This window comes from Adiantum capillus-veneris, chromosome 18, assembly GCF_014529385.1.
Source record: "Adiantum capillus-veneris isolate H3 chromosome 18, ASM1452938v2, whole genome shotgun sequence".
NCBI classification, from domain to species: domain Eukaryota; kingdom Viridiplantae; phylum Streptophyta; class Polypodiopsida; order Polypodiales; family Pteridaceae; genus Adiantum; species Adiantum capillus-veneris.
Window position 1 is genome coordinate 105,069,005 of NC_140948.1, and position 27,350 is coordinate 105,096,354.

General features: G+C 45.5%; 1 protein-coding gene across 1 annotated transcript in view; it reads right to left on the reverse strand.

Annotated features, from left to right (window-relative positions):
• Nucleotides 1-26,609, reverse strand: part of SAC3A (SAC3/GANP/Nin1/mts3/eIF-3 p25 family) — a 71,318-nt gene extending 44,709 nt beyond the window's left edge. The window contains exon 1 of the mRNA XM_086489044.1: nt 25,466-26,609. Coding sequence (XP_086345170.1) covers nt 25,466-26,119 — 654 coding nt within the window. The 5' untranslated portion in view covers nt 26,120-26,609. The remainder of the gene's footprint in view (nt 1-25,465) is intronic.
• Nucleotides 26,610-27,350: the final 741 nt, after the last annotated feature.

Genomic DNA, 27,350 nt, shown 5'->3' on the forward strand with positions numbered 1-27,350 from the left:
TCGTAATGAAAAAGGTAGGCCCACGATGTACTTCTCAATCTGTTCTGCAAAAGTAATATCTCGAAAGGTGGTGCTACGTTATCTAGTGTTGACAAGAGGTGGTAGGCATTGGCGAAGATCTTGGGGGTGTGATCCACATCTAAGCAAGATCCAATGACCTTTTACAGGCGTTGTCACGTGACACATCCAACCCTATGTGTCCATGGACAAGCTACAGCATAACAGGGTTTAGTCAGTCCAGTCAGTCTAGATTAGAAGTGATCTGGCACTTTTGTGAGTCTTCGTAGACCGTGCATGCCCAGTCACTTAGTGTAGATGCATATCCTCTGGTTGCACATAACATGATCATCGGTATCCCCATCAGAATCCATCAGATTCCATCAAGGGATTTTTCCAGTGCATTTAGCCTATTTTCCCTATTTTTGACAGTTTTCACTTATTAATTTAAGTGACTTTCCAACAAAAGTAGGTAGGGCAATTTTACTAAGTTTGTATATAAGCAAACCCAAGTTAGCACTAGTTGGCAGAAGAGGCAGCAAGAGCTCCACGCTCAACAGGCAACTTCTCAGCAAAACCCCCCAGGAGACCTAGCGTTTTTGGAGTAGAAGCCTAAGCTAGCGTTTTGGGATCAGATCAGCCTGGCGTGTTGGCACACAGCAAATCAGCCCCGGCGCCATCGCTACACAGCAGATCAGCCTAGCGTTTTTGCATTTGCAGAACCACGGCGATAGAAAGACCAATTTCAGCCCCTAGCATTTTTTATTTGCAGCACAACCTCAGCGTTTTTGCAGATCATCGCAACGGAAAGTCAAGGAACATCAACGTTTTCAGTTTTCAGCAGTTAGTCCCCGCAGATCAAGTCCCGAACCTCCCAGATCTCACCTTCCCGCAGCAGTTCCTCGTCGCACGGTCAGTTTCCGCAAGGTTTACAGTTTCAGCCCGGAAAACGCAGATTTCAGCATCTGCGTTTTCAGCGCGTCGTCGTCGCCATCGACATCGTCATCGACATAGAGTCAGAATTCAGCAGATAGAAGATTTGCAGATTTCAGCCCATAGCGTTTTTGGACAGCAGTAGAAAGATTGCAGATTTCAGCCCTTAGGTCGACTTCGTCATCATCGTCGTCGTCGTCCACATAGCCTAGACTTGCATCAGTCTCATGCATACCATTTGTACCAGATTGTGCAATCATAAGTAGACCACTTTCGCCGACGAGAGTGGGGCCTTCGGAGGAGGGTTTTACAACGTCTCTGGTGTCGTATCTCTCTTCTCTCTCTATCTCTCAGTCTCATACACTTGCACGCACAGTGTCCATTCACTTTGTTTGTGATCATAGCATTCTCTCATTAAGAACGGAAGGCTCTCCCTTCCATAAGAACAAAAGGAACCTTTAGCACAGTTTAGAGCACTCATCTTGAGCAAAGCGCAAACAATCATTCCGCTGCACCTAACATTGGTATCAGAGCTTTGGCAGTGTTCTGTATCACTCAAGGAAAGAACCACAAGAATCACAAGATTTTTTTTTGCTTGTTGCGGTCGCACGAACCCAAGTTCGCTTGGGCGTGTCGATTCCTAATCGTGTTTTTTGAAGAGTGACAGGAATCCCAAGAAAGAAGGGCTTGTCCAGTCTCCCCTTGTGTCTCTTTTCACTCATTGAGAGCGGACCGTGCACTTAGCGGCCGGCCAATCGACGTGAGGTGGGAAAAAGCAACCTTGGTGTGAGCGCAAGGCCACCAAGGGGTGCGCTCGCGGAAAAGAGTAGAACTCGGGTGAAGAGAAGATTCTTCTCAAACGCGATTTGCAAGCGGAAGAAAACCTCAAGACCCTCAAGAACCCAAGTTCCTCGTGGACTTAAGAACCAAGATCCCCAAGAACCCAAGTTCCTCGTGAACTTAAGAACCCAAGAACCCACAAGAACCCACGACTTCAGAAGGGTCATCACTCGAAGCGACATGGATGCTTCGCTTGGAGTTGATGAGCATGAGAGAGGCGAAGAAGAATTTTCCCCACCAAGAGGTTTTTCCGACCCTCCCCCTTCACCATCTACGACAAGGATTGCGTTAACTCCTAGGGAGGAGTTGGACCAAGAAAGAGAAGCAGAAAGAAAAGCCTACGAAGAAGACATGGCAGCCATAGAGCATCAGTACCAAGAAAGAATGGCAGCCATAGCGCGTGAGAGCGAGCAAGTACGCTTGGAAGCCAAAGCAAGACAAGCAGAATATGACCGCGAGACCACAGCAAGAACGCAAGCGATGTTGCGACTCTTTTCTCAAATGCAGGCACAGATTCAACAGGATCGGGAAAAGGAGACTCTCTGTCTCTTCTTCTCTAAAGCATGATACACAAGATTTGCATGATTGTGTGAAGCATGATGACGATTTGATTGACAATGATTTGCATGATGATTTGAATGACAATGATAAGCATGATGATCTGGATGCCAATGATTTGCATAATGATTTGGATGATGAAGACAAGCATGATGATTTGCATGATCAAGATGTGATTTCTCACAAGCATGATGATTTGCATGATCAAGATGTGATTTCTCACAAGCATAATGAGTTGCATGAAGATGATGTGATTGTTCACAAGGATGATGTATTAGCGGATGCTTTTTCTAGCAAAACTTATCTCGTTGTAGATTTGATCAATCACGAAGAACCGATCTTGACTTTCGAGTCGAGGTCCAAAGAACCCCCACAGGACGATTCGATCATTCAGGAAGGATCGATCTTGGCTCTCGAGCCTAGGTCCACAGAGCCCTCACAGGAAGTATTATGTATTCGTATGATTGATACGCACGCATTGTTCGAATGTTTCATTCGTGATCGTTTCCTGTATTTTAGTCAACATCGTTATGTGATCCCTTTTCCTAAGCATGACATATTGTATGTTGAGCACGTTTCTCTCATGTATAATCACGAATGTATGCGGATTTTTCATGAAAAGCTGAAAAGTATGTATGTCAGGAAGTCACATTCCATGTCTCTTCCTTGGCATGACACAGTTTCCGAACGAGCACATGAAAGTATGAGCACCAAGCATGGCCATTTCCATTGTGTTTTGCCAAACTTGATTGCTCTAGATCATAAGAGAAAGATTCGATCTCATTGTTTGCATATGTTTGGTGAACGGGTTGTCACTCCGTCTCTATGTTCATCTACATTGCATACACAGTCTTTAGCGAAGACAAGATGTTTTCCCTTCACTTTACATGGAATAGGTATGTTCATGTTTTTGTGTTGGAAGTGGTTTCAGGAATTTTCAGCCATGGAGATTCTTGAAGAAGAACGAAGCATGACTCTTGACGAAGTTGAAGCATTGAAGGAGCCACAGAAGACTTTGTGTTGCTTTCGGCGCGGCCCAAAGAAGCAAGCGTTGCACACCTTTATGAAGTTCAAGTATCGCACGACCCACACATCAGAGTGGGCTGGCGAAGAGTCCCTTCCAAGATTCCGGATGCTATTGGCAATCTCCCTCGACGCCATACACTTCGGTACCAGTACCTCAATTTGAAAAGGAGGGGATGTCACGTAACACATCCAACCCTATGTGTCCGTGGACAAGCTACAGCATAACAGGGTTTAGTCAGTCCAGTCAGTCTAGATTAGAAGTGATCTGGCACTTTTGTGAGTCTTCGTAGACCGTGCATGCCCAGTCACTTAGTGTAGATGCATATCCTCTGGTTGCACATAACATGATCATCGGTATCCCCATCAGAATCCATCAGATTCCATCAAGGGATTTTTCCAGTGCATTTAGCCTATTTTCCCTATTTTTGACAGTTTTCACTTATTAATTTAAGTGACTTTCCAACAAAAGTAGGTAGGGCAATTTTACTAAGTTTGTATATAAGCAAACCCAAGTTAGCACTAGTTGGCAGAAGAGGCAGCAGGAGCTCCACGCTCAACAGGCAACTTCTCAGCAAAACCCCCCAGGAGACCTAGCGTTTTTGGAGTAGAAGCCTAAGCTAGCGTTTTGGAATCAGATCAGCCTGGCGTGTTGGCACACAGCAGATCAGCCCCGGCGCCATCGCTACACAGCAGATCAGCCTAGCGTTTTTGCATTTGCAGAACCACGGCGATAGAAAGACCAATTTCAGCCCCTAGCATGTTTTATTTGCAGCACAACCTCAGCGTTTTTGCAGATCATCGCAACGGAAAGTCAAGGAACATCAACGTTTTCAGTTTTCAGCAGTTAGTCCCCGCAGATCAAGTCCCGAACCTCCCAGATCTCACCTTCCCGCAGCAGTTCCTCGTCGCACGGTCAGTTTCCGCAAGGTTTACAGTTTCAGCCCGGAAAACGCAGATTTCAGCATCTGCGTTTTCAGCGCGTCGTCGTCGCCATCGACATCGTCATCGACATAGAGTCAGAATTCAGCAGATAGAAGATTTGCAGATTTCAGCCCATAGCGTTTTTGGACAGCAGTAGAAAGATTGCAGATTTCAGCCCTTAGGTCGACTTCGTCATCATCGTCGTCGTCGTCCACATAGCCTAGACTTGCATCAGTCTCATGCATACCATGTACCAGATTGTGCAATCATAAGTAGACCACTCTCACCGACGAGAGTGGGGCCTTCGGAGGAGGGTTTTACAACGTCTCTGGTGTCGTATCTCTCTTCTCTCTCTCTCTCTCTCTCTCTTAGTCTCATACACTTGCACGCACAGTGTCCATTCACTTTGTTTGTGATCATAGCATTCTCTCATTAAGAACGGAAGGCTCTCCCTTCCATAAGAACAAAAGGAACCTTGAGCACAGTTCGGAGCACTCATCTTGAGCAAAGCGCAAACAATCATTCCGCTGCACCTAACAGGCGTTGTGTCACAAACTACTGAGAAGGATGACGTGGCACAGTTGTACGGAGCCACCGCAAAACGCGTTGATAGGTTGATGACATGGCATACAATACGCAAACCTAAAAAAACGCGTTGACAACCTGGTGACGTGGCAGACGGACTTCCACAAAAAGCGCGGACTTTTTTTAGCGCTGCCAGCTTTTGGACCAAATGTTTTAAGAATTTGATGCTTTTCATCTAAACTGCTTTTAGAGGCCAAGGGCCTTTAAATATGACCCATGGGCTCTCACTCTGGCAGTCTACCCCTAGTTGTGTGCTTTTCTAAACGCATATCGGTCCTATCAAAGAGCGGACAAGCAAACCAGCGCTTCCAAAAAAAATACACAAGAATCTTTGTGTTTATGTCAAGGACTTATTAGCCACTCCCACCGATAGTCCATTGCGCATCGGACACACTACCGTCTACATCGCTCTGTCTTATGAGGCATAAGCCATAAAGAACCCAAGACCACATGGCGTTCATGGATTCAACAGAGTACCTGTCGTTTCTCCTTAACGAGCGTCGCGACATTCTTTCACGGCATCCTCAGCAGAATCTTCCGATGCTGCAAAGTTTTCAACAGTTTCTGAATTACATGTTACCCCCTTTGATGGCCACGTGGTACCTCTTGCTCCGGCACAAGAAAGTACGAGAGCTTCCAACGGGCAACCTTCCCAACAGTCTGTTCCGATCGGGGGAGTCTTCAGAAATATGATGCATCCATCTAACCATGCAACTTCCTTTGCCACTGTCGTTGCCCACACCACCACCACCACCACCACCAAGCTACAATGGTTGGAGCCGGTATGGATATCCTTATTATCCCTACCCCGGATACGTGCCTAACCAACCAAAAGATTTCAAGGTTGGCAGCACGACAGCCAAATTTTTCACCTTTTCCGGGGTGAAAGAACACAAGAAAGCATTGCAGTTCCTACGGCAATTCAACAGCATCTATGCTTTGGGAAACTAATCCAAGATTTCTCGAGCAGCAGAAGATGATGCTATGTAGTGGTGGACTTCAATCACGACACAATTGCATGCTGCAAGGACCTGGCAAGCTTTCAAGACAATATTTATACGCAGATATATGACTTCTCACTTTGAAGTCCAGATCTTGTCGGAATGGGGCAACTTGAAAATGCTTGCCACGGAAACCCTAGTAGATTACCACTTGAAATTTCTCAACATCTCTCAATAGGTGTCTCTTCCCAAGCTGATAACCTTGGAGGTTCAGCGTGATTGCTATGTCTTGGGACTATCATCACCACTACAGGAACAATGTCTGTCCAAGAGCTTATGGACCATGCTACGGTCGGCTACAAACTTCTTGAAGAAATTTACCCCTAATTTTTGGTGCAAGTTTCAAGATAAAAAAACGAGTCGTCTTTTCGAGTTCAACTCACATCAAGAATGCTTTTTCATATTGAGTTAACAGTTTTCTGAATTTTGTTTGAGAACTTGTTTGGTGATCTTGTTTGGAATTTACTCTTCAAATTTGGAACTTTACCTTGAGGTTTTCGGTGTCACAAACTGCTGACGTGTCAAAGCCTAAAGAATGGAGCCAACTTACAGATGTCAGCCAAGGGGCCTAAACCCTAAGAAGAGCAAGTAACAAAAGAAGTCCTACCAACTTATGGAGACCCCGTTCGATGGGGCCCCAAGTGACATAAAGATTAAAATAAACAGGAACCGGAGCTAATGACGTGGCAGTTTCCGAAAATTGTGTTGACATGATGACGTGGCAGGCTGTACGGATTTCCACGTTTTGCGCTGGTTGATGACATGGCAGCTGTACGGATTTCCGTAAATTACGCTGGCAGCTTTTGGCATTGCTTTTTGGACCAGATGCTTTTGAGTTTGAAGGCTTTTCACTGTAATTGCTTTTTAGGCAAAGGGCCTTTAAATATGAGGTTAGGGCTCATTCTCTGGCATGCTCCTGGACGTGCAGAGTCTAGAGTACCGGCTTGTACTATGTTGATGCAATATAAAGAAATACCGAAAGGGGCGCCAAGGCCCAAGGTTTGGGGCCAATACTCTCTTGGGTCGAATTCTGCCACTTCGTGTCGCGTGTCGTCTCTCTCTCTCTCTCTCTCTCTCTCTCTCTCTCTCTCTCTCTCTCTCTCTCTCTCTCTCTCTCTCTCTCTCTCTCTCTCTCTCTCTCTCTCTCTCAGTTCAGTTGTTATTGAAGTGCTAAGAGTCTGTTCAGTCTGTTCTTTTCCTATTGGCACGTGGTGCCCGTCTTGTGACATTCGGTCTAGCTTCGACTATTCCAAGAGATCCCGTGGATCGGCAGGGTTGAATCTAGTGCAGACGAGACTGCACAAGAGGGGAGTCACTCCACTCCTTTGTCACAGATTACCCAAATGGAATAAAATCACTGATTTTCCTTTGGATTTCAGCTAGATGACGTACTTCGACATGGGAATTCCCGAAATGATTATGATTGATGAGCACTCTTAACATGTGATTGTGTACGAGTGCAGGTATGAAAGACAAGATGACTGCAGCATTTCGTTTTGAGAGTCTATGGACATGATCGCAATAAGGATAGGTTAATCCGGACCAACATCAGTGAGGTCCTGTGTGGATTTAAATGCGATTGCTAAATGCATTGCCAAGAATCATGGTCCTAGGTCTCCATGGATTCTATGAGATTTGATTTCAATGTTACGTGAATGTTCACTGACTGTCGTCTTTGTGCATGTGCTGGATTGGTGCCGTCTAGTGCGTCGGTACTTAGAGTCAGTGTCTATTGAACTGATTTATGGCTTATGTCTGTTTTTATAAGCGTAATCCAGGACGATTACAATTAATTCAAGAGGGGGGTATGTCACAAAGTGATGACGTGGTATGACCACCCGAACAAGCACATGAAAATGATTTTATAATTGTTCCAACTTATGGGTCCTTTCCGCAGGGCCCAAGGGACACGAGAAAAAGAAATCGCATGCTGATGTGGCAGAGCTGTACGGACTGCCCGCAAATTGCGTTGACTCTGACATGGCATACCAAACGGAAATTTTGCGGTTTGCGCTAACTGTGCCACGTGGCAGGCCATCGGCATAGTTACCCGAAACAAGAACGGGGAGCCGGACGGGAACGGGGAGGAGGAGGGGAGAGCGGAACGGGAACGGGAATGGGGCCGGAACGGTCCATCCATCTAGAGTAAGGCTTGAATTACCTCCATTCAGCTTAGTCCCAAATAAACTCCTAAACAACTCCAAAACTGCCCCCAAATCTGCCCCCTAACCTACTCTCAAACTGCACCAAATATGCTCCCCGAACAGCCCCAAATCTGCCCCCAAAAGCCCACTTTTTTCCCCCCCAAAAACCTACTTTTGCGCGTTTCGCCGTTCCGTCTCATGTTCCGCCTCGTTCCCCCCATTCCGGAACACCGTTCCGGTTACACCCCGTTTCGGAACGGCGTTCCGTTCTCATCTCTGTTTCAGGAATGGGACTCGTCTGGAACACCGTTTTGGAACATTTGGGCTATGTTCCCCCCCGTTCCCTGTAACATTGCCGTACGGATTTCCACCAATTGCGCTGGCTGTTTTTTGGCAGTTTTTGCACCAGATGCGTTTGGGATTTGACTGCTTTTTAAGGCTCTGCTTTTGAGGCACCCCTCGTAAGAATAAATAGACCCTTGGGGCCTCACTCTGCAGAGCATCTGAACGCAGAGTCTGAGAGCAGAGGTCCCTCGGGAGTTGTACTTCGCAATGATTAATGATAAAGAAATACCGAAAGGGGTGCCAGACTCTGGGGTCAATACCTTTGGGCTCCGTCGAGCCGTGTCGACTCTCTCTCTCTCTCTAATAAAGTTCAGTGATTTTGAAGTTTTTGTTCATGTGTTGCTGTGTTGCTATTCATTCTCGCTTGGAGTGTCCAAGTATAACCCGCCTATACAACGTAGAGGGCGGTACTATTTCAATTACCTGTTAACTTTACACAGAGCATTGAGAAGGGAAGAGAACACAGTTGCGTCCAACGACTAGAATGTCACTGTGCACACGAGACCGACACCCTGTAGGCCCCAAAGACTGGCGCCCCTTTCGGTATTTCTTTATTTAGAGAGAGAATTACAAAAAGAGAGTCCCTGGAAGATAACACCTGCATCCAGCTAGTACGCTCCAGATTCGGCATAACAGTACCGAAATTAATCCGAATCAGTTTCCAAGCTCAGGACTCTATCCCACTGGCGTTATCCCTCAGTCGGGAGCACAAAACAGTAAATTCCAGGTCGCTGTAATTTCTGGTTCAGTCCTATTTTTGACCTGATTTGGGCACACGACGGTCCCTACACTGTTCCCTGCACCTTGGGCTTGGTGCCCCTTGATTCTGGAAGCATCCCGGGCACAAAACAGTCTCAAAACAGAGTAAAAACAGCAAGTAGACAGTGCTGAATTTACTGCGCAATCGAGAGGTTATCACCCTCTCGTGGACCTGCTTTGGTGCAGCAGCTAGCTACACCGGTTCCTGTGCAAAGAGGCTCTTGCCTCGGCATGAAAGCATATTTCCCCACAGCTGTACATAGGTCAAATGAGAAGCCCACTAGTGGGGCATAACATACTGTACGTGGGGGAGAAAGAGAGCAGTATGTAGCGTGCGGGGCATCACTCCCGTCACCATACTGTGCATAGAGGGCAAGGTAAGCATTCCATAGCTTCTGTACCTGCTACAATCCACCTGAGGCTGAAAATGGCGCCCCCTTTGTTGATATGCAGCTCGTTTATGCCTCCCAGAGTGGCAAAATCGCTCACAGGCTGACACGTCGCCTAGTTTCCGAGTTTGGGCTTTCCCTGCTAAAAATATCTCAACTGGTGCGTCAGTTGACTTGGCAGCAGAGCAATAAAATGTTCCCCTTGTCATTCCAGAGCTAATGACGTGAACACATTTTCCGGTCAAAAATAGCAGTTCCCTAAATTTTAGGAGATGCTTCCATGGCGTCTTTATCGGTCTCCTGACCATCATTGAAGACTACCATTTGACCAACATCTACAATGTGGGTTAATTTACTGGCCCCTTTCAACTTATTAAGTTGCAGTGACTTGACGAGTGGCCCAAATTCTAGTTTGGCGCACACGAGCTTCCATACTCATCAGAATTCAGTGCTAACTGGCCCGGGCAGTCCCTGTCTGACCGACCTGGATCCCCGATGTGAGAAACCCATTTGGCTGCAGCCGTTTCACACTCGCCATGCAATGTCCACTTGCACCATTTCAAGGGTTTTGGGACAAACAAGTAAAAATAAAATAAATATATCTAATACTTATTTACGGAAGGCAACAGGAAAAATACACCTTCTGGTGACACACCCCACCCTTGAAATACTGCAAGCGACCTCGCTTGCATGCCAATAATACATGCAGATATCTCCTGATATCACATATATTCTATGATGGGAATCCAAGATATACATGCTTCCGGAAATATAGCGTTGGACGATTAAACAATCCCACCAACCTGGCTACGACACATATATCAAGCATAGAAGTCTTCTAGTGTACTCTTGAGCACAAACTTCTGTAGCTAAATTCTGTATGGAAAGAGTAGATACAATTGCTTAACTACTCTCTTGAGCATCATGAACCATGCTCTTGCCTTGCTCCAAAAAGGCTGCATCAAGTCACTCTGGGTTCCATCTGAAAGGCTTCAAGATACAATTGCAACAGCTGAGGTGAATCAACCAATTCAGAGTCTTCCATCCATTTGGCATCTAACGATGGATAGTTTTTGAACTTCACCAAATAGCGTCTTGCAACTTTTCCTCTAACCTTTCTTTCTTTATGTGCCAATATCTGTTCAGGAACAAGGATTTCATCCAATTCTTCCCACTTCGGGTTGTTCCTCATCAAGCATAATCTCTAGCACATCACCAACAAAGGGCCTTAGAAGGCTGACATGAAAAGCATTATGTATTTTCCAGCCTTCTGGTAGCTTTAACCTGTAAGCTACATCGCTGATCTTTTTTGAAATCTGAAAAGGACCATAATATCGCATACTGAGCTTAGGAAACAAGCGTTCCTTGCCTTTCCTTTTCCTTAACCTGGCCTTTTCAAAGCGCAAAAGTACCCAATCACCAAGTGAAAATACAAGTTCACGACGGTGACGATCAGCAACTTTCTTTTGCTTAGCCTAAGTCTTCTCAAGAGCAATCTTTATCTTCCTGTATGTTTCATCCATATCTTGCACATACTTGTCTGCCTCAAATATCTTGTCCTTACTCTGCAAAATGAGCGGGACTTTCTTCCCTCCTTCCACTATCTCAAATGGTGCCTTACTTGTTGACGTATACACAGTGTTATTGTAAGCATATTCAACCAATGAAAGATGATGTTCCCAAGTTGCCTTATGCTCTGACACATAACATTTGAGTAGGTCCAAGACAGTAGAATTTGCCTCTTCTGACTGTCCATCAGTTTGCGGATGAAACGAAGAAGAGAACTTGCGCGTAGTGCCCATGTTCTCAAACAATGCCTTCCAAAAAAGACTCGTCATACGTGGATCCCTGTCACTGACAATTGACTGAGGCATCCCATGATATTTAAAGATATTGCTCATGAATATCTTGACCATGTGTTCTGGCTTTATCTTCTTCCTAACAGGAATGAAATGGACCTGCTTACTGAACCTACAAATGATAGTCCAAATCCCATCATTTCCTGTTTGCGTCCTTGGAAGATCAAAGATAAAGTCCATTGCTATACTTTCCCATGGCCTATCAGGGATTGGCAATGGCTGCAACAATCCCGGTTGCTTTTGTCACGAAGTGATGACGTGGCGGACAGCAGAAACCCTAAAATTCTTGCAAACCCTAATTTTTGCCAAAAACCCTAAATTCCGGAAATCGCGGAGGCGGATTATTATTAAAAAAAAAAAAAAAAGGAAAATGATGAGCGACGCGAATTTTGCTTTTGCTTTTTTTTATTAAAAAAAAAAGAGAAAAGACTCTCTAAGAGAGAGAGAGAATTGATGCTTTTGATTTTAAAAGCTTTTGGGGCTCTGCTTTTGGGCATCCCTTGTAACCTTTAAATTAGTGGTGAGGGCCTCACTTCTCAGAGCATCTAGACGCAGAGTCTGAGAGTGAAACCCTAACCACTCTCTTGTTCTTTGATGATTGATGAATACAAAAAGAAATACCGGAAGGGGCGCCAGTCTTTGGGGCCAATATCTCTAGGCACGGAACTCCACCGGGCCAGTGCAAATCTATTGTGATCTGTGAATTGTTTTGAAGTGGTTATTTGGTGCTGTCGCGGTCGATTCTTGACTTGGAGTGTCCAAGTCTGTTACAGTGGTATCAGAGCCCGGCCGATTTCTCTTCTACGGGAAATCCGATCCCCGAATTTTTTTTCCGCGGCACCTATGGCTTCAGGCATTGATCAGTCGACTCCCTCTGCATCTGGAGATGCGGGCTGGGATCACAACGAAGATTCAGGCAGAGAGTATGGCCCGCCTTGGCCTACTTAGGCGGAGCGGCGAGAGATAGAGCGTCGCCAGTTGATCAGCGATGCAACAAATATGATGCTCAATTTTGCCAAGGACCCGAAGATGGCAAAATATATGAACCAGACCTTTTTGAAAGAGGTATAGATGGAGTGGCAGAGAACCACAACACCACTCCCGAAACCTGCTCTCAAGAAACCTTCTGCCTCCAAGAAATATACGGAGAAGGAACTGGAGAACGTGGTTGATGCACGGATTGATCAACTTTTTGACACGCAAAAGAAAGCCAAAAAGCACGGCAAAAAGCAGAAGAAAGGCACTGACTTCCCGGGATATTTGGGTCGTCAGTTGACATTTGACAAGGCAAAGAAACGGAAGAAGCGTGTTCGATTTGAAGGAGTACCCAGTTCTTCTTCTTCTTCTTCTTCTGACAGTTCTTCTAGCTCCTCGGATTAGAGCGAAGAAGACAGAAAAAAGCAAAAAGCGAAGCAAGACACAAAGCTTCGGAACGGGCAAGAAAAAGGCAAAGAAGGCTACATCTCGCCCAGAGACTGACAGTTCTACTGAGGACTCGTCTACAGACAACTCAGATTCCGATGACGGAAAGTTTTATGCGAACAAGAAGAGTTTTTACAAAGCCAACCAGTATGACTTTCTCGAAGATAAAAGCAAGAAAGTCCGAGAGTTTAAGGAAGGTGGCCACTTGATTAAGTTTGATACTTTTCAGGATACTCAGATGCTTCGAAGGCTTTGTCTTTTATACAACAGTTTGACATCACTTTCGCGGGAGGACGCTATTTAGAGCACTCCAAGATTCGGAGAGCTGCCTCTTACTTTAAGGGGAATGCTCGTACTTGGTGGTCCACGTTTCTATTAAGCAAGACTGTGCCAGTTACATGGCTGAAATTCAAGAGGCTTTTTATTTCTTCTTGGTTGACTCAAGAGTTTGAGCGAGATATACGAGCTGCTTGGAACCATCCGGATGACCAAGAGCGATACAGTGAATTCTTATTGTGAAAGATTCTGGAGCTCTTTTCTACCCGCCTCTTCATTCAAGAAGATCTCGTTCAGAGAACAGATTGAGCGGTTTACCTTGGGTCTACCTACAGAGATCCGAGATCACTGCTTGGAACAGAAGTCGGCTTCTATTCAGGAGTTGATGAGTCATGCAAAGCGGGGCTTTGCCATTCACTCTGGCAGTCTGACCTACCCCACAGATGAGGCCATGACACAACGAGCCGAACAGAGTTCTGGAAATGAAAGTAGAATGAAAAAGAGCAACCCAGAGAACAAAAAAAGGATGCACGACCCAAGCTTACTCCTGAGGAGAGAGCTCGCTTCATCAGAGAGGGGAAGTGCTTTGGATGCGGGGAACATGGACATATTTCCGCGAAGTGCCCTGATACGGCACAGAAAGAACAGCATGATAAAAACGACGACAGGTCTGAGAGTTCGAGAGCAGCTGAGGAATGTGGCAGAAAAGGCAGATAGAAAAGCAGAACTGGTACCACATGGCGTGGGACCTGCACCGAATCTAATGAATGAAAGTACAAACTTTGCCGCTTTCAGGGCAAAGCGAAGGATCAGGAAGCTCTTTTGAAGGAGCCAAGGCCAACTTCTTTTCACTTGGAATTGGCGGCTCGATTTGGAACTACGCCCGACAGACTGACGCCACAGGCGGAGGTAGTTCGACTGGCACCCGGATGGGATGTTGCCCTTACACCGAGCATTGGCAAACTTCGTTTGCAATGACAGGGGTGTTCAGGGCACGTGAGTGACGTTCTACTCGGGATCCCTTGGTACCACAAGAACTACGCCGTGGTTGACTACCGGGCCGATAAAGCGACTTTGATAAATGAAGGGCTTAGAGATTGTACTTGATGAACTTCAGTTTTCTTACTCATTCTTTTGGGAGAACTGAACGATGGATAAAGGTTGAATATGTTTTGACCTGAAGAAAAGAACGCCAAGATTTTTTTTCTCCACGCTCATGCCGATTGCTTTTGAGAGGGCCTGAACATCATACCATTGATCTGATATCTGGAAGCACGCCACCGAATCGGCCACCTTATCGTGTGAGCCGAGTACAGAATGAAAAGATTATGAACTCAGTGAAAGACCTCTTGGAAAAGGGTCTTGTCCAGCCTAGTACTTCACCGTATTGCCCTCCAGTGTTGTTGGTTTTGAAGAAAGACGGATCTTGGAGAATGTGCATCGATTATAGCACTCTCAACGAAATCACCAACAAGAACAGATTTCCGATTCCTAGGATCGATGATATACTCGACAGGTTACAGGGATCCTCGTGCTTTAGCAGGATTGACTTGAAGAGTGGATATCATCAGATCAGGATAGCACCAGGAGATGTCTACAAGACAGCTTTTCGGACGACTTTTGGGTTATTTGAGTTTTTGGTGATGCCTTTTGGCTTAACCAATGCTCCTGCGACATTTAACCGGATGATGGACAGGATTTTTCGAGAGTACAGGCTATTTGTTGGCACTTTCTTTGACGACATCATTGTTTTCTCCAAGAATGAGGCAGAACACAGAGATCATCTGCTTCAAGTCTTTCAGGCATTACGAGATCACACATTAGTGATTAATGCTAAGAAAAGTGAATTTTTCCTACCAGAGATACACTTTTTGGGACACATTGTGTCAACAGCAGGAGTGCAAATGAACCCGGCCAAGATAGAGACTATCCGTGATTGGCCCGATTTGAGGAATGTCCATGAAGTTAGAAGCTTCTTGGGACTGTGTTCGTACTACAGGCGGTTCATACGAAAGTTTGCAGAGGTTGCTTCCCCTTTGCATACCTTGACACAGAAAGGAGTACCTTTTTCGTGGGGACCCACAGAGGTGACTGCCTTTCAGACGTTGAAAGAGAAATTGACTACGGGACCTATTTTGACTTTGCCGGACTTGCAAAAGTCATTTGAAGTATTTTGTGATGCTTGTGGTCGTAGTCTGGGTGCGGTCTTGATGCAAGAAGGCCATGTCATAGCTTACGAGAGCCGTTTGTTCTCTAGGCCGGAGATGACAGCACAGATCTATGAGAAAGAGCTTTTGACAGTTATCCATGCTCTTACTCAGTGGCGGCATTACCTACTCGGAGCGGATTTTACTGTCTTTACAGACCATCAGAGTTTGCGCTACTTCTTGTCACAGAAGCAGCTTTCGGAAAAGCAGATGCGGTGGGTGAACATCTTGTCACAGTTCCACTTCCAGATTGTCCATGTGCAGGGACAGAAGAATGTGGTGGCAGATGCTTTGTCTCGGAAACCATTGGTTCTGGCTATTTCCGCGATACATCATAGGAGCTTCGAGGATATGGTCAATCAGTATGCCACAGATACAGGTTTTGCAGATATTTTCACACGGATACTGGATGGGGAGACAGTAGCTGGATACTCCCTTCAGGAAGGCTACTTGATGAAAAAGACTATGTTGTGAGTTACACAGCCGTTGAGGGAAAAGGTTATGACTGATTGCCACTGTCCACCTTTTACGGGTCACCGCGGCATTGCTACCACCATGAAAGGGGTAGAGAGAGATTTCTTTTGGCGGAGACTGAAGAAGGATGTGGAAGAGTTTGTGCGCAGTTGCTTGGTATGCCAGAAGGTCAAGTTTGACAGACATAAGGCACAGGGATTGTTACAGCCTTTACCCATACCCACCCGCCCCTGGGAAAATATTGAAATGGATTTCATTTTTTTTAATCTCCCGAGAATACAGAATGATCACGATGATTTTCCCATTACATGGCACGCCTGAGACGATTGTCTCCGACAGAGACCCCAGATTTATGAGTTTGTTTTGGAAGGCAATTTGGGAGAACATTGGCACGCGGTTGCAGTTCTCGTCATCGTTCCACTTGCAGACTGACGGGCAATTTGAGATTGCCAATTCAGTGATTTTAGATTTATTGAAGTCTTGTATCTCGCATCAGAAGACTCAATGGGAAAAGAACTTACCTTTGGTGGAATTTGCCTACAATAACACGATACACTCTTCAACGGGGAAGATGCCATGTGAGATTGTTGAAACTGCTGCGAAGGTTCCATCCTTCCTGAGCACGAAAGATTAGAAATTTGAAGCGGATGAATATTCGCGAGATTTGGATACGGCTTTTGCCAAGGTTCGCGAGACTCTGCAGGAGTCTCAAGAACGACAGAAAAAGGCAGCGGATCGCCATCGTCGCGACTGGAAACTGAAGGAGGATGATTGGGTGCTCTTACTTTTGAGAAGGCACACCTAAGAAAGAAAAAGGGAAAGGAGAGGCTTTTTCCAAAGCTTAGTATGTGATACTACGGACCTTTCCAGATCACTGACAAGATAAATGATGTCTCCTTCCGATTGGAACTGCCAGATACTTGGAGGATTCATAATGCATTGCATGTGAGTCTCTTGAAACCTGTTAAGGGTGATGTGCCTGATGGTGGGGAGCCTGATGAGCAACCCAAAGTGGAAGAAAACGAGGAGATCCTTGTTCCTGAACAGATTTTGGCACATAATGATACGAAGAAAGGTAAAGTCCGAAGGCGGGTTCTTGGTTAAGTTCAAGAACTTTCCTGCATTTGATGCGAAGTGGATGGAGGAGGAGGACCTAGCAGATACTCCTCGGATTGTGAAACTTTACCTTGATGTTTTGGTTTAGCATAGTCTACTCCAAATGGAACCCAGAAACTCAGCTTGGCCGAAGATCTGGTGCAGTGGGATGCACAAGAGGGGAGTTACTCCGCTCCTTTGTCAACAGATGCCTCGATTTTGATACTAAAGTCACTGATGTCTCTTTGAGCTTCAGGGATACTGAGAGCTGACAGTATTCTGCTGGATGACTTTATGAAATGGAATTCCTGATTATGATACTGATTTGTTCTTGACTTCTTGTGAGTGCAGGAACTGATAGCCGAAATGACTGCAGCATTTTGGTCTGATTGATCTCGAATAGACATGGTTGCAATAGGGGTTAGTCAATCAGACATCGACGAGGTCCCGATTGGACCTAGATGTGATTGCTAGCTACATTGCCGATAAATCATGGTCTAAGATCCGAATGAATGTTGAATGTCATGTGATGTCCTGTGATGTCTGGTGATGTCCTGTGATGTCGTGTGATGTGACTGTCGATTTTGTACATGTGCTAGATGTGCGTTCCTAGTACGTAGGTACTAACAGTCAGTGTCTGCTAAGACGGTTTATGGCTTTTGTTGGTTTTGCAGGCGTAATCGCGGTCAATTACAATGCTTTCAAGAGGGGGGTATGTCACGAAGTGATGACGTGGCGGACAGCAGAAACCCTAAAATTCTTGCAAACCCTAATTTTTGCCAAAAACCCTAAATTCCGGAAATCGCGGAGGCGGATTATTATTAAAAAAAAAAAAAAAGGAAAATGATGAGCGACGCGAATTTTGCTTTTGCTTTTTTTTATAAAAAAAAAAAGAGAAAAGACTCTCTAAGAGAGAGAGAGAATTGATGCTTTTGATTTTAAAAGCTTTTGGGGCTCTGCTTTTGGGCATCCCTTGTAACCTTTAAATTAGTGGTGAGGGCCTCACTTCTCAGAGCATCTAGACGCAGAGTCTGAGAGTGAAACCCTAACCACTCTCTTGTTCTTTGATGATTGATTAATACAAAAAGAAATACAGGAAGGGGCGCCAGTCTTTGGGGCCAATATCTCTAGGCACGGAACTCCGCCGGGCCAGTGCAAATCTATTGTGATCTGTGAATTGTTTTGAAGTGGTTATTTGGTGCTGTCGCGGTCGATTCTTGACTTGGAGTGTCCAAGTCTGTTACAGCTTTTGTCTGTCAAATTTGACTTTTTGGTATACTAAGCATGATCTTACAAATGTGTCAACATCTTGACGCAAAGCTGGCCAATTGAAGAATGCCTCAACCCCTTTCACTGTCGCATCAATTCCACGATGCCCAGCATAAGGTGGAGCATGACTTTCCATCAAAATCTTTGGCCGTAACTGTTTAGTAACGCATAACTTTCCATGCATCATGAGAAAGTCATTCTTAAGCATATAGTGCTCATGATGTTGCCCGTCAACAAGCTGGTCATAGATCCTTGCAAAATCTGAATCTTCAACATATTGTGTCTTCATTTCGTCTAGTTCACAATGGTACGGAATTGACACAGCTGAAATTTGGGGCTTTCGTGACAACGCATCAGCCACCACGTTCTTTTTCCCTTGCACATGCACAATCTGAAAATGGAACATTGACAAGATGTTTGCCCATCACATGTGCTTCTCAGACAACTTCGTCTGTGTAAGAAAATATCGCAAGGTTTGATATTCCGTTTGGACAACAAAATCAGCCCCTAGCAAATAGTGTTTCCAACTAGTGAGAGCGTGAATTACTGCCAGCAATTCTTTCTCATAGACTTGCAAGTTCCTTTCAGTCTTCAAAAGAATTCTGCTCTCATATGCGACTACTCGGCCATTCTGCATTAGAACTGCACCAAGACTATGGCCACACGCATCACATTGAACCACAAAAGGTTTAGAAAGATCTGGCAAAAAAATTGCCGGATCTGAAGTCAGCTTCTCTTTCAAGTGTTTGAACGCGAAAATTTCCTTGGCTGTCCACTTGAAAGTAACTCCTTTTCCTTGCAGTGCATGGAGTGGAAAAGCAATCTCAACAAAATTTCGGATAAACCTCCTGTAATAGGAACATAAGCCTAGAAAGCTTCGAATGCCATGTACGGACTTCAAGTCTGGCCATGACCTAATTGCTTCCACTTTAGCGGGATCCATGCGTACCCCATCCTTTGAAACAATGTGCCCAAGGAAGTGAATCTCTTGCAAAAAGAACTCACTTTTCTTCGCATTAATGAGTAGCCTATTCTTGCGTAGCTCATTGAAAACTGCGGTCAAGTGATCCCTATGCTCCTCTTCAGACTTTGAGTAGACAATCATGTCATCAAAGAAGGTACCCACGAAGTTTCTATGTGGTCTAAAAATTATGTCCATCATTCTATTAAATGTGACGGGAGCATTTGTGAGACCAAATGGCATGACAAGAAACTCATAGAGACCAAATGTTGTCCTGAACGCAGTCTTATGGACATCTTCTGGTCTAATGCGTATCTGATGATACCCGCTCTTTAGGTCTATTCTTGTAAACAATGACGCTCCAATCATGTCATCAAAGAAGGTACCCACGAAGTTTCTATGTGGTCTAAAAATTATGTCCATCATTCTATTAAATGTGGCAGGAGCATTTGTGAGACCAAATGGCATGACAAGAAACTCATAGAGACCAAATGTTGTCCTAAACGCAGTCTTATGGACATCTTCTGGTCTAATGCGTATCTGATGATACCCGCTCTTTAGGTCTATTCTTGTAAACAATGACGCTCCCTCAAGCCGATCAAGAATGTCATCTATCCTCGGTATGGGGAACCTGTTCTTGATGGTATTCTTATTCAAGGCGCGATAGTCAATGCACATGCGCCATGAACCATCCTTCTTCTACACTAAGAGTACAGGCGAACAAAAAGGGGATGAACTGGGCTGAATCAGCCCCTTCTCTAAAAGCTCGTTGACCTGACCCATAATCTCTTTCTGCTGGGCTACACTAATCCTGTATGGTGGTCTATTCGGTGGACTAGAACATGGCACAAGATCTATAGTATGATCCTCAGGTCTCTCAGGAGGTAACTCCCCTGGCAAAGAGTCCGAAAAACAATCACTGAAACCACTCAAAAAAGTTGACATGTCTTTATCTAAGGTAGACAAATTAGATACAACTTGAGGTACTTCTTTTGCAAAGATCAAGTACGCAGAAAGATGATTCTTTATTACAGATGAAATAGCAGAAGGAGAAACAACTGGAACAGACTCGCCTTTAAGCTTTACATCAAGGACATGAGTCTTTCCTCCATGTACAAGGGTAATCTTTTTGTTGTAAGTATCCACCATAGCATGCAACCTGTAACACCATGGGATACCCAATAACACATCACAGCCCTCAAGCGGCATAATATGAAATTCTTCCGCATCCACATAGCTCTGAATGTGCAGACAAAGCTTTCCCAGAATGGGAGTAACAGGCTCTGAATGTCCTGGGCATGCCAAACCTGCTTCGCCTGTCATACCCATCTCCTCTGCACGAATGCCCAACTTTGATGCCAATTCTGGTGATATGAAATTTGCACGGGCTCCTGGATCAAAGAAAACCAGCACTGTCTGGTCTCTAACTTTGCCCCAAGCTCTGCACAGCTCCGTGGCATCTGTGTTTGGCTGATCTCCAACCAAATCTGGAACAAGTCCTGCACTCGGCTTTGGCTTCTTCCCTTTATGGTCTGACTTGTCATCCTTATCCTGTGACTTCTTCTGTGGGCACTCATTTGCAAAGTGTCCTTCCTCTTCACAAATGTAGCATTTCTTGGCCTCCCTAAGAGCTTTCCTTTCTTGAAAAGTTTTGCCAGAAAAATGCCTTTTTTGTCCTTGTCCTCGTTCCGAAGAAGATTTAGACTGCTTCTTGGACGTATCAGCTTCTTCAATGGAGGGCTTCTTTGCAGGAGACTCAGAAGGCTTTGCTGCAACATTGCCCTTGGCTGAAAACTGTTTGCCCTGGGCCCCTTTCTTGTGGCTATTAAATCCATCGGAATCTCCCTTCGACAGATTGCTGGCCACTCTTGCATTCTCTATCAATTGAAACATATTCATGGCAGTAGTCTTTGTGCAGTAGTCCCTGATTTTCTTGGGCAATCCGCAACAGTACTTCTCAATTTGTTCTGACAAAGGCACAAAACTGTAAGAGGTGACTGGCAACAGTGCGGCCCAAAACCGTTTATTGTACTCTTCCAGATCCGCACACTGTTTAGCATTCAACTCGTGCCATTCCGTCATCACATCCACTTCAAAAGTGTTTGTCAACCATGCAGGCGCAAAAAGTTGTTTGAATTGGACCCACGTTGTTGGGGCTTGACCTTGGTTCAACAATGCGGTCCACCATTGAAGCGCATTCCCTTTCAAGAAAGTGGCAGCCTTGCGTATCTTTGAAGATTCCGTGAAGTTGCCTCCAACATAAGCTGCATCGAACTGCTGTATGAAGGTCAAAGCCTTTAATTGGTCCTCGGTTCCTCTGAAAGTTTCAAACTTCACTCCCTACCCACCTTCCTTGTAATCCTTAGGCTGACTCAAAGGAGCCACATTATCATAAACAGGTGCCTGTAACAGTGGTGCTCCATGAGTGTTCATTCCAGCACTCGCATCAACTGTTTTCCCTGTCATATCTGCATTTTGTACGTATGGCTGCGAAAAACCAGCCATATCAAATTGTGTTCCAGGCACTCGAAACTGGCCATAGGCACCCTGAAAACCTGGTTGGACACCCATGTTCGCGTACATAGGGTTACCCATGCCTGTTTGCATTGTCCCGAACACATTCCCTGGCATATAACCTGTGGAAGGTCCAGCCATAGCTTGAAACACTGAACCACCTCCAAAATAACCAGGATAAGTATTAGGTAATGGAAGGGTCTGACGCATAGCCTGTTCATTGCTCCCTTGACCATTCACAAACGGTTCCTGTCCAGCTAAAGCAAGTTGCTTTGGATCATTGGACACCGCTAGTTGCTCAACCACATGTGCTTTCTCTCGAGCATCATGAGTCCTCTGCGCATTGGAAATCTCCTTTTCCTACGACGGCTCAGTCATGCCTTGTGTAGGAGGCTGAAAACCCTATGTCAGAGCCTGTAAGAATTCTTGCATCCTTGGGTTGTTAGCCAACAGCTGAAACATGTCCATGCAACAACGCAGTTGAGTTCTAAACAACCTGTCCTCTTCTTGAAGAGTTGAAGGAATTTTCTCTGCGCCATGTGAGGAAGATCCCTCTTCAGGTACTTGGTCTCTCTTCTCTGCCATATCGACAAGCTCTGTGTTGCTTTCACCCACAACAATCCACGCTGCACTTTTTGAAGAAAAAGTGACTATCCCGTCGATGGAACCATATAACCGGCCTATACAACGTAGAGGGCGGTACTATTTCAATTACCTGTTAACTTTACACAGAGCATTGAGAAGGGAAGAGAACACAGTTGCGTCCAGCGACTAGAATGTCACTGTGCACACGAGACCGACACCCTGTAGGCCCCAAAGACTGGCGCCCCTTTCGGTATTTCTTTAATTTAGAGAGAGAGAATTACAAAAAGAGAGTCCCTGGAAGATAACACCTGCATCCAGCTAGTACGCTCCAGATTCGGCAGAATTTCGACAACATAACGATACCGAAATTAATCCGAATCAGTTTCCAAGCTCAGGACTCTATCCCACTGGCGTTATCCCTCAGTCGGGAGCACAAAACAGTAAATTCCAGGTCACTGTAATTTCTGGTTCAGTCCTATTTTTTACCTGATTTGGGCACACGACGGTCCCTACACTGTTCCCTGCACCTTGGGCTTGGTGCCCCTTGATTCTGGAAGCATCCCGGGCACAAAATAGTCTCAAAACAGAGTAAAAACAGCAAGTAGACAGTGCTGAATTTACTGCGCAATCGAGAGGTTATCACCCTCTCGTGGACCTGCTTTGGTGCAACAGCTAGCTACACCGGTTCCTGTGCAAAGAGGCTCTTGCCTCGGCATGAAAGCATATTTCCCCACAGCTGTACATAGGTCAAATGAGAAGCCCACTAGTGGGGCATAACATACTGTACGTAGGGGAGAAAGAGAGCAGTATGTAGCGTGCGGGGCATCACTCCCGTCACCATACTGTGCATAGAGGGCAAGGTAAGCATTCCATAGCTTCTATACCTGCTACAATCCACCTGAGGCTGAAAATGGTGCCCCCTTTGTTGATATGCAGCTCGTTTTTGCCTCCCAGAGTGGCAGAATCGCTCACAGGCTGACACGTCGCCCAGTTTCCGAGTTTGGGCTTTCCCTGCTAAAAATATCTCAACTGGTGCGTCAGTTGACTTGGCAGCAGAGCAATAAAATGTTCCCCTTGTCATTCCTGAGCTAATGACGTGAACACATTTTCCGATCAAAAATAGTAGTTCCCTAAATTTTAGGAGATGCTTCCATGGCGTCCCTATCGGTCTCCTGACCATCATTGAAGACTACCATTTGACCAACATCCACAAGGTGGGTTAATTTATTGGCCCCTTTCAACTTATAAAGTTGCAGTGACTTGACGAGTGGCCCAAATTCCAGTTTGGCGCACACGAGCTTCCATACTCATCAGAATTCAGTGCTAACTGGCCCGGGCAGTCCCTGTCTGACCGACCTAGATCCCCGATGTGAGAAACCCATTTGGCTGCAGCCGTTTCATACTGGCCATGCAATGTCCACTTGCACCATTTCAAGGGTTTTGGGACAAACAAGTAAAAATAAAATAAATATATCTAATACTTATTTGCAGAAGGCAACAGGAAAAATACACCTCCTGGTGACACCATGCCTGTTACACCAATCAACACTCGATTTGAGATATTTGTCATCTTGAAGGCGGGAGTATTTGTTGTTAGGATCCCTCATGGGACGAGGCTCCGAGCCGTCGACAATATCCCATAACCCTTTCCATGAGAACCAGAGTCGCATAATCAAATTCCAATGAGCGTAGTTACTGCCATTCAATTTGTCGCTAGCACTCGAGCAAGGGGGGCCCATGTTGAAATTGCAAGATCTGGTAATATGGGAATCCTTCTCGCACTCCAAGGGTGACCGCACTAACCAAGCCGCAAAATATACAAGCTCATCCACTCCTCTACACAGAGAGATCCACACAAAGTGGGCTCCACGCTTGAATCCTCCCAAGCTGCTCCGCAAAATCCGCTATCCCTTTCTTGAGCTTCACTTTGCACTTCTCCCTTTCAAACCGCTCCACAACAAAAGTCCTTCAACAATGGCCGCAAGGTTGGCACAAAGCCGCTCCTCAAAGCTCAGCATAGCCAGTCCAATTCGATCCAAGACAATGACAACAAATCCCTCTTGGCTTCCCTAAGGTGCCAATCACTCCTTTGTGATAGCGTTTTTAAAACGCAAATGGAAATGGGAAGGGGTGGCCGTTGTCTTCGCAAAAAGGGGGGAGGGGTGGCCGAGAAAGCATTCTAAATTGTTGGCCACAGAAGAGTTCATAGGGGACGGACGTCGCCAAGGGCGCTACATAGAACAGCATTTTAAAACGCAGGGTGCGGGGCTCTTAACCGGCGACGTTCTCCACAAACAACCAAAGCAATGCAACATTTAAAAATGCTCGATGACAAGGGGGCGTTAGGTGCCGCCAATGCCGGCGTTTCAAAACGCGCGCAGGGGCACTGGGGGCGTCGCCAAGGACTATCGGACAGCGTGCTGAAGCGCTGCTATGGGGAGAGAGCGGCACCAACCAAGGGACACGGCAGCGTTTTAAAACACAGGTAGCAGAGAGTGGGGAAGCAGGACATCGGCAACGAAGTGATCTTCTCAACTTCTCTGAGCAGCTTTGCCTCCAAAGATCTTCAGACGACGATGCGGAAACGTAGAGACCAAGCACGAGAGAGAGAGAGAGAGAGAGAGAGAGAGAGAGAGAGAGAGAGAGTCTCCTGAACCAATCAACCTTGGCAATGAATAATTGACTATGTGATACAATGGAGGCAAGGGGTTGCATATATACCAACCTCAGTAAATTGCCCTCCAAAATGTCTCGCTGGTAAAAATCCAACTCGTGGACTACATTTGGGATCATTTGTAGAGTGCCTAGTCTATATCCTAGTGGAGTGAGCAGGAAGACCGGATCTGTCTGCAGGGTCAGCGCATCCTCCCAGCTTTCGAGCAATAGTTTTGGTCACGCATCCGGACCCTCAGAATTAGCCGTAGGATATGTGTTTTCATGTGGATGATAGCACATAATTGATTGCCTATAAGAACTTGGTCGGCAGTCACAGGTCATGATCCAACTTGTTAGAGTTGTACTTTGGAACCTGAGTCTTTGAGGCACTATTTCTGGGTTTGTCCATATGCGCAGCCACTGTGGATGGTAGTTTGTTGTTTGTTGATTAGAGTGGGCCTCCAGGATGGATTTGTGACGTGGGGGGGAATTGCATGGCTTTTGCAATATCCGGGGTCACCCCCCCCCCCCCCCCCCCCCCTCTCTCTCTCTCTCTCTCTCTCTCTCTCTCTCTCTCTCTCTCTCTAACAAAGAGGATGTGAAGCGTGTAGGTAATAATCAGCACAATTTCAATATTAAAAGATCCATACCTGAGGAATGGTAACATCTGGGTAGCTTGGTTCATTAAGGTCCCACGCAGGCTGAGTCCCAGGAGGTGGGGGCTGGCTAACAGGAAGTTTCTCTGTGACTGCCGGTTCTGTCCCAGGTGCAGTACAATCATCTGCATCCTCTACCTTGCATCCATTTTGTAAGCTTGCATAATAATTTGCCCACTGTTGCTGATAATCTTGGGTATACTGATTATTTGCAGCTTGATTCGGGCCAGTTGCCTCTGGCTGCGAATACCCTTGATAGCCAGGATAAGCGCCGTAATTCCCATAACTGTTTCCAGTCCACTGGTTAGAAAAGCTGTGCTGATAAGACCCCGGGTTTTGATATGCAGGTGCTGCAGGGTTGTAGTAAGTAGAAGATGCCTGGTAATGCGCAGAGTCCACGTAAGAGCCAGAATTCTGGTAGGAGTTAGCAGGATGGTAGGAAGCTGCTGAATTATCATAGCCTCCCATGTGCTGAGAATGAGGAGGGTTATTTTGCTGAGGATACCCATAGTACGAGTACCCATCTGCAGAATACCCTGGGTATGCATGTCCATAATCTGGAGCTGATGCAAGGGTCGCCATGGGTGGCGCAGGAGTCCCGTTTACACCAGCTTGAGTATGTGCATGACCTTCCTGTGCAGCGTACATCGCTCTCTTGCCTTTCCAGAGGTGAGGATCGATCTATACTTCCTTACTGGAGACCCTAGCATCAACCTCCCAACAATCTGAAAGTAATAACTGAGCTTTCAAGAGCAACAACAAACCGCATCAACATACATCTGAGAGTTCTGTTGCAGAAGCTTCAGTGCTGTTTATTAGCATCAATAATTCCCATTAACACTTATGTGTCAATCTGTACTGAATTGAACGCAGACTGCGTAGCCCCTAAGACCTTCTCATTCAGAGGAAGGCACGATCTTTTTACGTGGACTAGCCTCCTTAAAATTGCCAAGAGATACCTGGAAAACGTCCTCACTAAGGTTTCGAAGTTTAAAAGGAGCGATGAGCGCGGTTTTCTTGCACGCGAAGCTTTTGGCTATGGCGTTTGAATCAACATCTGCAGACAAAGAGTGGAATTAAGAAGATGTTTCACAGAGTTACTAATGACTCCTCTAGGGCTTTCACACGGTCGCAAGGTGATGTTCTTTGGACCCACAAACAAGAAATTGAGAGACGGGGTCAAAGAGTAATGTATGACCATATATCCCATATTATGATTCCTCTCCACAAATTCCCCTTGCAACGACCTAAGAGAAGATTCCAAATTTAAGTCTTGATTGTATAGTATAATTGAGTTCGTGTGTGCACTTAATTGCGTCAACATGAGGTGATTATTGAGTGGAGGCTTGCTAAAATGTCAGAAACTACATTTTTAAATGAATTTCAACTTTGCCAGCACAGCAGTCTAAAAGTTGAGAAAACTTATTGGAGTATGTTTAAGTTTGGAATGAAATAAATTTTACCAATATACTTCAGGCCTCGTGCTCTCTTTTCTTATATTGGTTAGGGTGTCCTTTTAACCCTCTCGGTTGGGTTTGGCATAACGAGTAATGCCTTGTACTTCGGTGAACAAGGAAATTATAGACTACACATGCAAAAAGCAGCACATGTAGCTAATTAAAGTAGTTTTCTCTCGATTCTTAGAGGCTCGAAAGCACAATGTGCTAATCTAGCTCACTCTATGTCCATGTAGAGTATATGTGGGCAGCCATGGAGTGCTTACAGTGTGGTGGAAGCACTCACACAACTCTACATTCTCCTCTCGTCATGCTTGTGATCATGGTTTACAACTTAATGAAGAATTCCTCATTTCATCTGCAAGGGGGAGAGACAAGTGCTTACATTTGCAATCCTTCTAGTAGTCTTTATATTTTGCCCT